Genomic DNA, 15,449 nt, shown 5'->3' on the forward strand with positions numbered 1-15,449 from the left:
TGCGATATATCAAGAAACTGATAACCTGAAAATCTTCGATATTAGGGTTAGCATCGCCATGCTCTTGTCTGGCACTGTACATGTTATATCATTGAAATGACTTTTTTCACATTTTTCGTGAATAATATTGGAGGCCTAAGCAAGGCGAATATGTTGCAATGAGTAGTTTCTAGACGAAGGGCAAGAACAAAACACATCAACAATTCAATTTGTGTTTAAAAAGTTAGTTCATAAAACTTCCGGAATTTTTTTCACCTCAGAAAGGAGCACAAAAGGGGAAATAATAGCTATCTGTCATAGTAAGGTCTAACTTAGAGATAATAATTCGCCTATCCAAAGAAAAGTTATTCGCTGGAATCCAAATTAAAAGTTTTGAAGTATAATCGTAATGAAAATCTGCAGTAGCTTAACTTTTCCTGTTTTTTTTTTTCCTACTTCTACCCTTTATGAATTGTGTGGACATTTTCTAGAAAACAATTCAAAAAAATAACTCAAGACTATAAAAGACTAATTAAAAATTTTATTCGCCAAACGCAGAAGTAAGATGTAAACTGTCAGCTCCAGCTATGTAAACAGCTCCAGGAGAGAACTTTTACTAGGTGGACATCCTTTATGTCTCAGGACCCTATTATTAATTATTAACAAGGATGACTCATAAAAATTCGCCGTTTTAGTCAATAAAAACTAAATTGCAAAAGAGAGAAACTGACGGATGGTGAAAGCATTGTGACGTTTGTCATTGCGAAGTGTTTAACAACGTAAACCAGTCTAAGAAGAAGGATTGAGGACTTTCCTTCTGATCTGTGTCTAGAAATGAAGCGCTGTCACTTCCCAGTACTTTCGCTTCTTTTTCTTTTTCTCATGTTTGGTGGCTTGACATTCGTAGACCATGGTAAGTATGTTTCGTATCTCTGTATCTATAGTGGAGGACAGCTTAATTGTGCTGATTTATATTCACAAACTTTCCGTTACTTCGGTTCAGATTCGTTTACTATTATAGTTTCAGTTCGGTCATTTGACTTTGCATTTGGTCTATACGAGCTGTTAGGTGAGGGAAATTGTCGACTTATTCTCGATTGAATCGCAAACTGAAATCATAAGAATGTGGAAAAGAAAACGTTTTTTAAAGCACGTTTCTGAGTGAACAACGGTGAACTTAGCTTGGTTTAGTTTGTACACACCATATTTGAAGGGGTCCGTTTTAAAACTGTTATGTTGTATTTCATCAGATATTTAAGACGTTTCAAGACAAATTGTAATCATCTTCTGATGATATTTCTTACGCGATTAATCGCGAATGAAAAACATTTAGACTCAAAGAACAAACTTGATAAACGACGATGAAATGTTACGGTTTTATTCGAGACTTTTCGCCAACTTCAGCAATTTTCCTTGGAACAAACCTAACCATACGTTACTAAGAAAAGAACCTTCTTGGACGAATGATAACAATATTGGTGAACCAGAACCTATTCAAAGTTTTTGATAACAAAATGGAATACGACTGGACAAGTCTTCTTTTGATTTCGATAGAAGTCTGTTTGGACAGACTCATGTCTTAAATAACTAATACCACTGCGGTATTTCAATGAGCAATAATTGATCAGAGTGACCTGCATTTTAATTTCAAGAATTTTGAAGTATTGATCAAACACTTTTAAGCGCGGAAACTATTTTAAACCGTAAACTAGGGCTATGAATTAAATTCACCTTTCCAAGAACCTCAGCTCGACAAATTTTGATTTTGGCGTAAAAGAGAACACCTTTTTCAAGGTTGTGAAACAAAGCACTTAGGAAAATTTATCACGAAATTCGTAGCCAAATTATACTTATTAGAAATTGGTCATAAGGAAAATTGTAGGAAAATTGTTGTCAACAACGTTTCAGGCGAGTTTCTCTTCGTTTCAAAGGAGTTTGTTTTTACAAAGCAACAATTACATCAGTTATAACCTATGGGTAAAATAAAAACTGCAGAGATGTAGAAGAAAAAAATGGATCTTTTTCTGAATAATCATCAGGCTCTGCAGATTATGTGGGTTGTCTCTAATGTAGAGCTTGCATAAACTTGTGTTTATAAAGGATTTACCCAATAAAATAAAAGCAAAACTTGCGACATGAGGAACTTCTAGAGAACAAGAGAAAAATCGAATCATATAAATCTTCACCACAAGGTGAAAAGAAATTGTCTAGGGAAGGTGATTTTTACATCTGATAAAGCTTTTCATAAGCAGCTGATTTCGTTTAAACTGAACGTTGCTAAAATTTGAGAGGCACAGCCTATTGTCATCGGTTTTAACAACATCAATTTCATAATACTTAAATGGAACTGTTTCAATTATTCATCAGTACAAAAAAAAAAATGACGAGCGCTCCAAATTATTTGTCACAGAGGGTGTGATATTTTCTTTGGAGTCAAAATTCTTTAAATATACAAAGTTAATATCTAGAGAAAATTACATAGAATACTGAAAAGAAAACGATTCTGTTATTCATATTGTTTAATTAAGTGTATAGAAAATCCCTACGCATGTTTTAATTCCTAAACAAAGAGCGAAAGAAATTCTTTCTTTCAAGCTGTGTTTATTTCTAATCAAGTAAGTTTCCTCCGCTGCAGAAATTTACAAGACTTTGTGAAACATTGTTATACCACTGCGAGCTTCTCTTGAACTGCACAGCAGTAACTTTACACGTAGAAAACTGATCACAAAAGGAGACCAAAAGGGTACAACAGCCACGAAAAATGCCGCAGCTAATGAGTTTATTGAGGAAAATCAAACGAGGGAATAAAAAAAGCATCAGCAATAGAGGCCGGTTGTTTCATTAGTAAGCTTCATTTAAGTAACTATAAGCAGTGACTGTGAGTAGAAGAAAATACCGTCTTAGAAAATTGAATAATTCACATCTTCAATAAGAAATCGCTGAAAATAACATCCATTCTGAGAGGTTTCCATCTTGTAACACAGAGTCGTATTCAACCTTCTACATTTTGGTTAAGTCTAGTGAAGTAAGGTTTCCATGGTAACAATACGGGATGTCTAGAGTAGCACGAAAGGTTATTTGTCCCAAAATATAACGGTGGTTTTTAAAGGATGAAAATTCAAAACATCGTCATTTGACGGGTCATTGTGCGTAGCAGTTTCTTTCATTTTAAAAATAATTCCCAAACTTTTAATATCTTATTACTACTTAACGATACTCAACTAGGTCTTTTGAAAGCCGTGTTCCAAACAACAACAGATTATTTTACTTAGTATTTTCTGAGATGATTGTAATCTTTTCAATGCTGACACTCTTCCGACCCCGAAATCGCCCATGATGACGAAAGGAGGTTAGCTCACACGGAAGCTAGAAAGAGAACTTCGTACACACACATGTAAATGCTCTAACAGCAGTTTCGCCATCTGATTGAAACTTTTTGCTTTCTTTGCGTTCAGAATTGCCACACCGTCAAACGATGTAGCTCTCCTCTGTATGTGAAGATGTTTTTTTTTAGCAGATAGAATGAGGCTATAAAGAGTGCGATTACTCTCCATGTTAGTACCCAATGCCCGGAGGAGAAAATCAAAAGAGCACAATTGTTAGTTGTGTTGGTAGTGGCCGCACATGTAAACAATACGGTTTATTTCACAAAAATCACATTCTGTTGTCCACTCATGAGGAGCTTTAAGTTTTCCTATTTTTTTTTTCTTTTTTTGAAATGAGTATCAAAATTTATTGTGATAAAAAGATACGATGAAACTAATTTCGGTTGTCTTTCGAAATGATTTTGTTCCCTTTAGAATTCCATTCTCTCGATACCTAAAGGACATTTCGTTGTTTTATCGAAACTTGTTCCTCACAGTAGATTTGAAGCGATAAAAGGTTTAAATTCCTTGAAGAAAGAGCCATCTCAGTTGAAATTAAGATTTAGGTGCATACAATGAAAGTTCACGCGACAAAAAACGTGTATCGACAGTTGGACCGTTTTTACAGTTTTATATATTTGCTTCTGATGCTTGTCGATAATCACTTTCTAAACGACAGTTTGAGGAGTGATTGGACTTTCGATCGAAATATTCGAAATTTCTACCTATCTTTTTTGTATAAATCAGCTGAGTGAAAATGTACGATTTGATCGCTGAATACATAGTCACACTCATTAAAGTAACGGTATAGAAATTTTACCTTTTTTCAGCGTTAAAGCATTCCAACAAAGAGAGTACAACAGTAAACTATGCCGAAATTATAGCCTAAACTTTATGATCGTTAGATCGCAAATGCCTACTTAAAACGGCTTGCGTGAGGCATATCACACCTGTCTTTGGAGATATACGTCTCTTTATAATAGCTTTATAAATTCAACGTTCACGATGAATTACTTTCGTTTATAATACCCGCTTCATATGCATTATAAGATAACATTTTCAAAGAAATCCCCTAATATTAATTAAAACAATCTACCCGTCATCTTCACACTCTACACCATACATCAGACAGCATGGCAGAATGAAGGTACCAAAAGACAGGATGCGAGATATGTTGCAAAACTACTCTGCTGAATTACCAAATTGCAAAACCGAGCACCGCGTAACTTCCATGCAAGACGCTTCTCGCCTTGAGTAACTGAAGACTCAATGTAATATAACACTTTGACAATTGACGTTGATGAATAAGGGAGCTATTTCCGTATACGTAAATTAACTTTAGGCAGTGCATTAAGTAATTGTTAGGGTAGACGTCAGGCGCCTTTCAACGCTACCGTTTTGTATTGTATTTTAAACGACGTTTGTTCTTTAGTTGGTTATTTTATGAACTATTTCCTTGAGATAAAGCTTCAAAGGAATTGCCAAAGTGATGAAATAATAAAATTCTTACAATGGATACTAGTAACTAGACAAAGTGAGAAATTTGAGATACAAAGAAACTTCGTTGGGTTTGTTGGCAATACTCTTGAAAGCATTTTGCAATTCTTTGAACTTCAAGGCAAGATGAAGCCAATAAGAATAAGCAGGCAATAAAATAAAGCTGTCAAATTCGATTAAAACGCCCTCGATTGATTGATTGAAAGTTCGAAAAATTGTGTCAACTCTACCAAAAACAAAAACTATCTTTATCGTTGTGTCAAAGAGACATTGTTATCGTGTCCAAGAAAGAAGAAGAAAGGAAAAAAACGGACGGAAATTAAAATTAGAGTGCCTTTGAGAGGGATGATGAGCCAAAACAGGAAATCTTAAACAAATACAAATGAATTCTGTAGGGGATCTGAAGAGGAATGGCTTACTAATATTCATCTCTTATTTTTTGTCTATTTCTATCGAAATAATCGATGAAAATGACCCTCTGCTCTGCTTGGCAGAAACTTTACACCACGGGACATAGAACACTTCGATTGTTTCCGGTAGAACATCGATATCATTTCTAACTATTTTCATTGTTATTTTTAGAATCAGTCAGTCATTAAAAACATTTTTAAAAAATGTTTAAAGAAGAGCCTAAGTTTGTTAACCTTTCGCGTGAGATATTCCCTGGCAATCTTCACATTTACGAAAACATGATACATCTCTGAAACACATCACAAATATTTCAAAGCAACATTTGCCTAAAATGACGGATAAATTCTGCGAAATATGCCAAGGTGGCCTCTTAATAATTGATAACAGGAACTTCCCGATTCTATATTGTTAGTGAATTTCATTGAACAAACATCTTAGTTGCGAAAACCTTCGAACAAACCTTAATTTGGCGGAGTTATCTGCGAAATAAGTTTTAATTTTGTAATGAGCAAGGACATTACTCATAAGAAAAAATGGGAAAGAGAAAGCATACTAATCTATTCTTAATTTTGTTATTTTTTTGGCGTCAAGTTTTGTTAGAAACTGCAACTCGATGCACGTGACCAAATAAGCGAGGATTACAGTTTGTTCGAGGCTGGGTGCACGTGTCTTTTATCTTTGAACTGTCGGTTTTACATGGAAGATAAAGCTTTGCTCTTGGACACCACTGAGAAGACAATTATAGGGGTGACAAGAAGACTGTGTTAGAGAACTCTGGAATACACGCAATGCAGAATTGAACAGACTAAACACTTAAAATATTTAGACCGTTTGACGTCAAGGAAAGTATTAACGAACTGATCGAATCGTAATTTCCGTTTCACCTGTTAAATAATTACGCGCTCCCTTCAAACGGTTCTTGAACTAACTTTGTGAACCATCAATTTTGGTAGTTTCCAAATTCACATTACCGCATTGTTAACTCCGCTCATAGCCAAGGCCAAGTATGCAGCTATATAGGAACTATTTTTATGTGGTAACATGTTTTATTGTGGTAACATGTTCTCTGGCAGATGCTTCAAATGGTATGTTAAATATGCAAGAATTTTTTAACTAGTGCTTACGAGTTACGATATTTTTTTCGGAATTGTAGTTTGTTATTTTAATATTTTTTTTTTCTCTCTTCAATTTCAACAAACAAAAGTTCTCGATGTGAGTGGAAAGACTTTCAGCCGCGGTACCGATAGAGGACTGGCCTATGCCAACTTCAAGGCTCACAAGTTTTCGTACCTGAACATCACCAGCATTGCTTCAGATTATGTTATGGAAGCCATTGAGTGTGGACTGGCTTGTGTCAACATACCCTCATGCTTCTCCTTCAACCTGGCTACTCTTCAAGATGTCATTGGCAAAATGCTTTGTGAATTACTTCCTTCGGACATGTACAACAACTCAGACAGGTTTGTTGCCAGTCAGAGTCACCACCACTTTAGTATCATGGTAAGTTCGAAATCGCAATATTCTAAACAAAAATTTTAGAAAGTAAGATTGCCTTTAGGTAAAATAAATTTTCTATGCACAGCCTTTTAAGATACTTCTACAATCAACGAGAGGGACTTTTCCTGTCAATATTAGAGTTTTGACTTGGACGATCAATCTTGGACACTGTAACATTTGGAACTTTTCTGTCCATGTGCCTCAAATACTTTTTAGATCGTGTTCCAGTGGTGTCAATTAGGTTATGCAAGAACTCTATTATCAAGAAAATCTTTCCGATTTTTGAGGAGGCCCTTAGTTGAGAAGAAACAAAGAGAAAAAGCGGAGAAAATTCGATTTTGGTTATGTTGAGATCAATGTTAGAAATATAGTATCACTCGATAGGAATTGTTCTCCTTCCAGAAACTTTTTATTCATTGTTTTTCTTCTTTTCTGTGCCGTGGCCGCTAATCTATATTAGAACATAGCTAGCAGAGTTGCGCAATCAAATTCATTATACGTAAGCGTGCTCAAAATTCCGATAGTGCACGCTGATAGCGTCAGCAAATCCGACTTCGCCAGAAATTTTTTTTTCGCGCGACCGGCCATTGCTAGTGCGGGGAAAAATAATACATTTCGCGACAATAACGGATACAAACAGAAACTCGGCCTGCTAGTCCGAAAACGAAGACAATGTTTCGACCTTTTCCCTTGGGCTAGAGTTCTTAAATGAGGCAGAAAAAGAGAAAAACAAAGGAAAAGGAGACTTGGCATCAGCGCCGTCACGATTCGCTTCAACTGATATTGTTGTCCGTTTTTCGCGTCGCATTTGATGCACAATTCCACCGGCTATGTTCTAAAACAATCGGTTCATGCTTTCAGCTGTGCACTATCGAGTTATGGAGCACGTGGGGAGTTTGGAGAGCACTCAAGAAGCTGGAGTTGCCCGAGGCTATCGCCTCGGGCAACTCTTACGCTTCTTTCGTGCTCTCCAAACTTCCCGCGTGCTCCATAACTCGATAGTGCACGCTAAAGCATGAACCAATTGTTAATAAATGGAAAAAACAAAAAAACAAACAAATGTGTGTGATTCGAATTTTTTTTGGTCACTTTTGTTAATCCCCTATCACTCCCATTCTATGCATGTGTGGCTTTCACTGCGCTGTAGCTTTGTCCTTTACCCGTTTAGTCTCCATGCATCAGTTGGCCGTGTCAGAACAATGGAACATGCGCTGCACAGTACGAGAAGAACAGCTATGTGTGTGTTTGCGGGAAAGGATACACCGGGAAACATTGCGAAATGGGTAAGAAATCGTAGACTTTATCAGCTAAGACCGGAATTTCATGTGCACAGTGTTGGCATTCAATATTTAGTTATGTAACTTCAAAACGTTACTAGTATAGCAGAGAAGACGATTGGAACGCACAGGAGAGATCACATTTTAATTGAATGAGGTACGTAATCAAAATTACAAGCGAAAATAAAGAGATTAGTGTGAAATCACAGAAAAAAAGGGCGAAGTAGAGGTTGAAGATTGTGAAGTTATGATTGATGGTTGTAGCTGAGTTTGTGTTGCTGAATTTATGTGGCTGAGTTTGTGTGGTTTGAACCAAAAGAGAATACAGCAGAAACCAAACTAAGAAAATGTCCCTCAGAAATGTAACACTAACTTAATTAACAACGAAGCGGTTATAAAGTAAACTGAAAGCAAGAAATAAATCTATGTGGTACCAAAAAGCGAAATATCTTAAAGGTAAAATAAAGAAAGAGTTACTTCGGTTTAGCTCCTAATGATTGTAGGTAACTCGCCGATAGCAGATAATTTGTGAATAGCAAACAAAATTTGGCAGTATCAACAGCAACTTATAGCGAGGAAATATGAAATGCAATATCTAGTATATGTGCTTAAGTGAAACTGATTGAAATAAGAAACTTATTAAGTGATTATCATTAACCAACGAAGAAATAATAGACCAGAACAAACATAACAGAAAGCTACACGAGCTACCTGTTCCGAAACTAACAAGTACATCGCCCTCAACAATTAACAGAGTAACACTTAGTATTCATGGCAAGGTTATTTGGAAAGATATAATTCAAGCTGTAACCAATTGTCTTAACTAATCAATTCATATTGCTGTGTCAAATCCAACTTTCTCTCCCGTTACTGTTGTTGAGCCAAAGAATGCAGATGGGCTAAATATTGACAATGGGCACTTGGATGAAATTCATTGTGTTTCCACAGAAGAAAGTAGAGCTTTGGAGTTAACAAAAAAAGCAAATGTGCTTAAAATGCAGATGAAAACAATCCGGTTAATAACAGTAAGAAACATAAAGCTTACAAAGAAGTCTACACGAGGGGATACATGAGAAAGAGGAGAGCTGATGAGATGTTTAAAAAAAGTGAGAATGGTAAAATGCTGCAAAGCAGCTGCATTAATGGCGAAACAACTGGGGACAAAAAACACCAGGCTGCCAGAAAAAGAAAACTGATTCCAGAACATTTCAGAGAAACTGAGCAACGCTCCTTAAGGAAACAAATAGCAATAAACCCAGAACGCATAAGGGAAATTAACAAACAGACCATAACAAAACCAAAAACAAACAACCTTGAGTGCATAAGGAAAACAGTATATGACTCTGTGCACGCCTAGTCATGCATTTAAACGCACTGCATGCTGGCCACCTTAGAGCTTTAAGGAAGGGGAAGACAGATCATATCTTCTTTAATTGTTACTGACGCGACATACAAAATTCTGAAAGACGTGAATCGTTTTAGACTCAGTACTGTTGCTCCAGTCGTTAGAACAGCAAAATCGCTTGCCCAAGATCAGGGAGTTGATTATTATTGTAAGATTTTGTCTGTCAAAGGCATTATTGATTCGATTCATCTGTCCTAAGCGCGGTATGCAGTTGGATGCTGTCGAAGCGACGTGGTTATTATAGGCCGAACTTCTAAGTCCTTCACTGATGCAAGAGTGTAACATTCTTCCGAGTAACATTTGGCGAAAGTTTGTCACTTAGGAGTTCATACTACCATATACATACATACCATACTTTGGAGTTTATACTAGCTAAGTTTTATCAAGGATTATAAGGGGTTGATTTCTGAAAGCCAACTTACTAATTTTGCATAAATCCTCACTATGTTAAACAATTGTATCTGGCTGATCTTTAGAAAGATAAATTTGGATTCAAACAAACTGTGGGCGTGTAATGATAGGTTATTGCTCCAAACACGACACAAAGTTATCTTTGGTGCATCTCTACGCATCTCTTCATTATTCAGCTTCTTCTTTCGGGAGATATCGCTGACCGACTGTTTTAAACTGAGTTGTGCTTGAAGTTTTCCAATTAGACTCTTCAGCTGCTGTTTGTCTCTCGAGAGTTCAAATTGAAAATTTTCGCTGAGGAAGGTAAGAAAACAAATTTATGTGGTCTTTGAAGAAGATAGAGCTGTAGGTCGGTCATTTACGTTCTTTATCGACGGAAAATTACACAAGAAATATATATCATATGCAGTGACAAATCTCAGATTCAATCTTAAAAATTGCTGAGTGCCCAAACATAGGAAGAGGCAAAACCGAAAGCGCTTGTTTATCTTATTTCTAAGCAAGTAAGTAAGAACTTTATAGAAGTGTCAATAACTGTAGCGTAAGAAATACACTAATGGGGGACACCTAACTGCAATTACCTAACTAATTGTAAACATTATGCTAAGAAAAGAAAATCTTAACAATTGAGTCATAAGTTGTCAATTATTACATAAAAAACAGTCTCTACAGGTTCTGTCGAGCAGAATTGTGAATTTGAACAGTTTGATAAGCTTTTTGAAGATGCCCGAAGATTCAGACGTTCGAATATATGCATCTAATTTGGATCAAATAACAGGGCCTAAGTAGGTAAGGCTGTGTTTCCCATAATGAACAGTCCGAAATCTAGGAATGACGAAGTCATGACTTCTAAGAAAATAGAGAGAGTTGGCAACGACGAGTAAGTTCGCAACATCGCCCAGAATTCGGTGACATATTTGGGACTTTCATTGAAACACTGGCGCTAAATTTAAAAGCTTATTAGAAAATGATTGTCAAACAATAAAGGAAAAGGGCTGAAAATGTCGAGGAAGGCTTACGTTCTACTCGTTTACCGATAAACTACTTTTCAAATCCTACTTTTACCATATGGCTTTTAAAGAAGAAAGTTTAATTGAACAATGTATCATTCTCACTTTGCTCTTGCGCTTTCAGAAGAGGTCGCAAATTTGCTTTGAAAACTGACTGTTAGCATCCTGCTTGTATGAGAAGTCGATCTCTGCGCACTTTCAGGCGTAATTTATCTTCACTCAATTGCTAGATTTCTCTTTTACCATACGGTTATTCTTATTTGACATTCTAGAAAGCGCAATAGAAATTTTCAAGGGATTTCAAACTGGGTAGTCGCAAAATGCGACACAAAGATACGTTTCCTACATAGTAAACAAGGCGAACAAAGCGTTAGGTATAATTAGGCGATCACTTGGAAACGTTAACCGGTATGCGTTTTCTTGCCTCTTTAAGTCGTTAGTAACACCTATACTCGAATATGCTGCCTCCGTCTGGAGCCCCTACCAAAAAAAGAATATCGAATCCTTGGAAAAAGTCCAAAGAAGGGCATCTCGGTTGGTGTTAAAGCAAAGGGGCGGAGAAATGAGCTATGAAGACTGCTGCAGCTTTTTTAATTGGCAAACTTTGGAGAAACGTAAAGAGTATTTATCCAGATCTATTTATTCTGCTTTTAAAGCACTGCACCAGCAAGCTCCAATCTATATTGAAGACCTTATCACTCACTACTCACCTTCTAGATCGCTTCGATCATCCTCCACGCTCAATCTGAATTACCCGTTTTATTTACAATGCTTCGTGCATTAGCGTAAAATGTTAGAAGACGAGTAGACTTTGGCTGTTCTGTAGCATTATGCTGTTGGTTACCATTTGGACCAGGATTTGGGTTTATATCGCCGCTAAACTGGAGAAGAATAATTTGATATCTTGCAACGAAGTTAGGATAATAACTAATTCTCGACGAAGAAAAGTCCTTGCTAAGAATTGATGAAACAATATGGCGCCTATCCCAAGACGTTGTGATGAAATTAAAGTTCTTTAAAACTATAGCATCATCTTGCGGGGCCAAGACGAAGTCGTCAGCTAAATGCGAAAACATTTGGGATTGGCCTAAATCAGCCGCTATTCCGCAGTATAGGAGAAGTAAACCCAATATAAACCTTAAAGAATGGAGCGTCGAAATGGACAACCGACCGCCATGGCACCATAGTGTTTCAATCTAATTAGTTCTAACCTTAAGACCTATGGCCGTAGAGCATTCTCAAAATTACCCAACAACATACGCTCATGCGAGAAAGGTAGGTAAAGCCTACACGTGAGCCATGTGGCTTGTCGGGTCGGCACTTACCTCCGGTTGCCGTAGCATGAAGCGACAAGGAGTCTTTTTACACCAACTTTTTTTTCGCCAACGTAATTAGTCTCTCCTTTCTCTTCTTTAAGGATGAGGTTGTTTATCAATCTAATACAGTATTTTACTACTTTTGAAATAAAACTCTAAATCTGACGGGCTCTCATCCTGCTTTAACAGATGTGGATAAGTGTCAGACGGAATCAATCTCTTGCCATTTGAACGCCCAGTGTGTCAATACAATTGGTTCATATGACTGTAGATGTTCGCCCGGTTCACCCTGCTCAGGTAAATTCTAAAGAGAAAAAAGAATAAGACCGGTAACAGAAAAACACAATTACAAAGGTGTTTTTGTACAAGCAAATTAAAACGTTAACTTCAAATTTTCTTGTTGTAACAACCCTAACTTGGACGTAATACTTGAAAAACATGGGGAATGTCTCTTGAGAAAAATCACTGGATCATTTCCCCAGTATTTGCTAGGGCATTTTCGGAAAGGATATGATTATTCAGCCGAAAATGATGATACGATCGTCGTTGAGGCAGCTTAGTCTCTAAAACCAATTAGTCGTATCTTTAATTCACACATCACTTTAATTACGTTACTTACGCAGCAACTATCCTTTTAATCGGCGGTGGAGCAAACTACGGACGCGTAGAAGTTTATCACAACGGGACGTGGGGCACAGTGTGTGATGATGCTTGGGATGTCAAAGACGCCAATGTGGTTTGTCGACAGCTTGGCTTTTCCAATGCATCACAGGCTCCTCATAGCGCTATTTACGGTGAGGGGTCTGGTCCAATCTGGATGGATGATGTCAACTGCCAAGGAGGAGAGCCAATGTTGTCTCATTGTCAGTTCCAAGGCTGGGGAAGCCATGACTGTGTCCACGGTGAGGATGCAGGTGTGGTTTGTAACAAATAGATCGCTTGCAAATATTCTCGTGATATTGCAATGCACGACCTTACTGCAAAATGCTCACATTGACATTATAGCGGCTTAGCGGCTTAAAGTTTCTTGGCGGAACACGATCACACTAAAATGTAGTATCAGGTATTACCGCCAAAAAGGCGAATTAAGAGAGTACTTAGCTTATTTTAACTTGTGAATTCATCACGTAAAAATATAACTTGATTAAAATCAATCTGTATAAGAAATGTGGTATGACGGGATGAATAAAAAATAAATCAATAAAAAGAAAACAAAAACAGAAGTTGGGCACCCAATTGTAATGTAGCCCCCAACTCCACATAACATACACTAAAATTATGTAAAAGTACATAGCAGTATGATAGGTAAATAGCAAGAGTTTAAAATCTGTTGTAGATCAAAAGTACACTGGAGGACTATAAGTCATTAGTAGTTAGGCGGGTTTTCAAAGTAAAGAATGAATAAATTGCTTTGATACTAGATGGTGACGAGTTTCACTTGAATACGTGTTTCTAAAAACCCTGTGCGCAATCATAACCTCTACCTACTGAAAGATTAACAGCATTTCTGGCCCTTTTTTTTTTGGAAAATGAAAGCCTAATATGTAAGATCTACACTTAAAGGGAAGATACTGAAAGAAAACTTAGCGTATAAACGTAGGTTAAGCTTTTACATATTATAGGTATTGTGATGTCGGTCCAGTATATTAAATGCAATTTTTTAGCGTACATAGTGATTAGTAACTTCCCAAGAAGAATCATTGCGGGCAACAAGGAGATACTACCTGTAGCTAGACAGATTGTAATAGGCAGCGAAGAAGTGTTTGAATAGATCTCATAATGGTGAGCATGGTTATCAGTCTTTTTGCGTGCATGACGATCAGCCTTTTAAATCTTACTTTGAGTGGAAACTACCTTTTTTACTCATGTTACTGGGCCAACAAGGCTAATTGCATCAATAAAAGCGAATGGCAGTTAGTTTTGCCAACTAATGAGGGCCTCTGAAGAAAGTTATTGGATAAGATTAAAACTAAGCTTCTTGTAGTTTTAACTTTGAAAGGTTAACGCAGAGTTGTATGTTGTTCACTTATTTCAGTTCGGTAAAATAGTTGCTGTATGTGTTATCATAAAAACAATTAAATGTGACTGTGGACCATTTCTGTCGTAGTTTCATGTTTGAAATCGCAATTTTTTTTCTTGGCATACACCTTGATGAAGTGATACTCCAAACTTTAGCCGAAGAGTGGCTACCAATGAGGGCTGAATAAATAAGTTACCCTGATGGCGATTAGTTACTTCGACCAGCTTTCATTACCCGCTGGTTGCCGGTTTGTTTGCTTGATTTGAGAGGCGCCATTTGGGCTTTATTTGTGTTACTACGAAAGCAGACAGAAAGATTCCTCTATTTTTTCTTTCTTTAAAGGCTGATAGTTTCGAAAGAAACTGTTTGGGGCTGCCTCGGTGGGGGTAACGAAATAATTTGGATATATCAACAAAGTTGAAATGGTAAATTTCTTTCTTTGTTTTGTTAAAACGCTGCAGTATTTCTTGAAAATATGCATAGAACTGGAATTTGTCATCTAAAGAGAGTTCACCTCAGTTTCGAAAGAAACTGTTTGGGGCTGCATCAGTGGGGGTAACGAAATAATTTGTATATATCAACAAAGTTGAAATGGTAAGTTTCTTTTTTTGTTTTGTTAAAACGCTGCAGTATTTCTTGAAAATATGCATAGAACTGGAATTTGTCATCTGAAGAGAGTTGACCTCGAAAGAGTGGCAAATGTAGACTTGAATACTCGAATAAGGTTTTAATTACGAAGATCTGGTTTGACTGTACAAAAAAGGAAACAAACGTAAACAAAACGAAGCGAAACGAAAATACTACAGTGACAACATACTCACAAGATTTGTGGACTCGCAGGAAACGTAAAGAAAACATTCATGAGAAAAAATAAACAAACATTTAGGACCGAACTTTGACTTCTGGAGGTCCGAGCACATGTTCCATACCATAATATCAACAATACATGACGTAGATTACCAGTCCCGCGCGGACTGAACACCGGAAACGTTTTGTAACTTACAGTAAGTTGCATCATCTTGAGTTGTTTCGACACCTTGGCCATGATGGTGGAAAATCCGAAGGAGGTCTGAGACTGGTTATGAATAGTTTCACGAAAGCGAGGCCACCCGGGCAACACATTTGGCGTCTGACGCGAACACAAACTCTCACAATTCCTCGAGCTTTTTCACCGAAAATGACATTCCTGGAGCTTCCTTGGGAGGAAGAAATCCCTCACAATTGAAGACTGAGTACTTGACAATCTGGGTGAAGTGCAGAG

At 37.0% G+C, this 15,449-nt stretch overlaps 1 protein-coding gene across 2 annotated transcripts; it reads left to right on the forward strand.

The window, feature by feature from the left end:
- The first annotated feature begins 544 nt into the window (after window positions 1-544).
- LOC148738079 (scavenger receptor cysteine-rich domain-containing protein DMBT1-like) lies at window positions 545-14,265 on the forward strand. Of its 2 annotated transcripts, XM_088749962.1 has the most exons (5): window positions 576-892; window positions 6,457-6,752; window positions 7,918-8,032; window positions 12,358-12,465; window positions 12,792-14,265. In XM_088749962.1, exons 1-5 carry the CDS (start codon window positions 814-816, stop codon window positions 13,100-13,102), a joined length of 909 nt encoding a protein of 302 aa, XP_088606088.1. In that variant the 5' UTR covers window positions 576-813; the 3' UTR covers window positions 13,103-14,265. The 2 variants fall into 2 exon arrangements, with proteins under 2 accessions (XP_088606089.1, XP_088606088.1); XM_088749963.1 differs by lacking the exon at window positions 12,358-12,465 and having other exon boundaries at window positions 545-892.
- Window positions 14,266-15,449: the final 1,184 nt, after the last annotated feature.

Source organism: Stylophora pistillata, chromosome 2 (genome assembly GCF_964205215.1).
Source record: "Stylophora pistillata chromosome 2, jaStyPist1.2, whole genome shotgun sequence".
Lineage (NCBI taxonomy): Eukaryota > Metazoa > Cnidaria > Anthozoa > Scleractinia > Pocilloporidae > Stylophora > Stylophora pistillata.

What these genes read in the sequence shown, in the direction of transcription:
- LOC148738079 (XM_088749962.1), top strand. Translation starts at nt 814, where the DNA reads ATGAAGCGCTGTCACTTCCCAGTACTTTCGCTTCTTTTTCTTTTTCTC. An exon ending in CGGGAAACATTGCGAAATGG is followed by an intron (nt 8,033 to 12,357) that starts GTAAGAAATCGT and finishes CTGCTTTAACAG; the next exon opens with ATGTGGATAAGTGTCAGACG. An exon ending in GCCCGGTTCACCCTGCTCAG is followed by an intron (nt 12,466 to 12,791) that starts GTAAATTCTAAA and finishes TTACTTACGCAG; the next exon opens with CAACTATCCTTTTAATCGGC.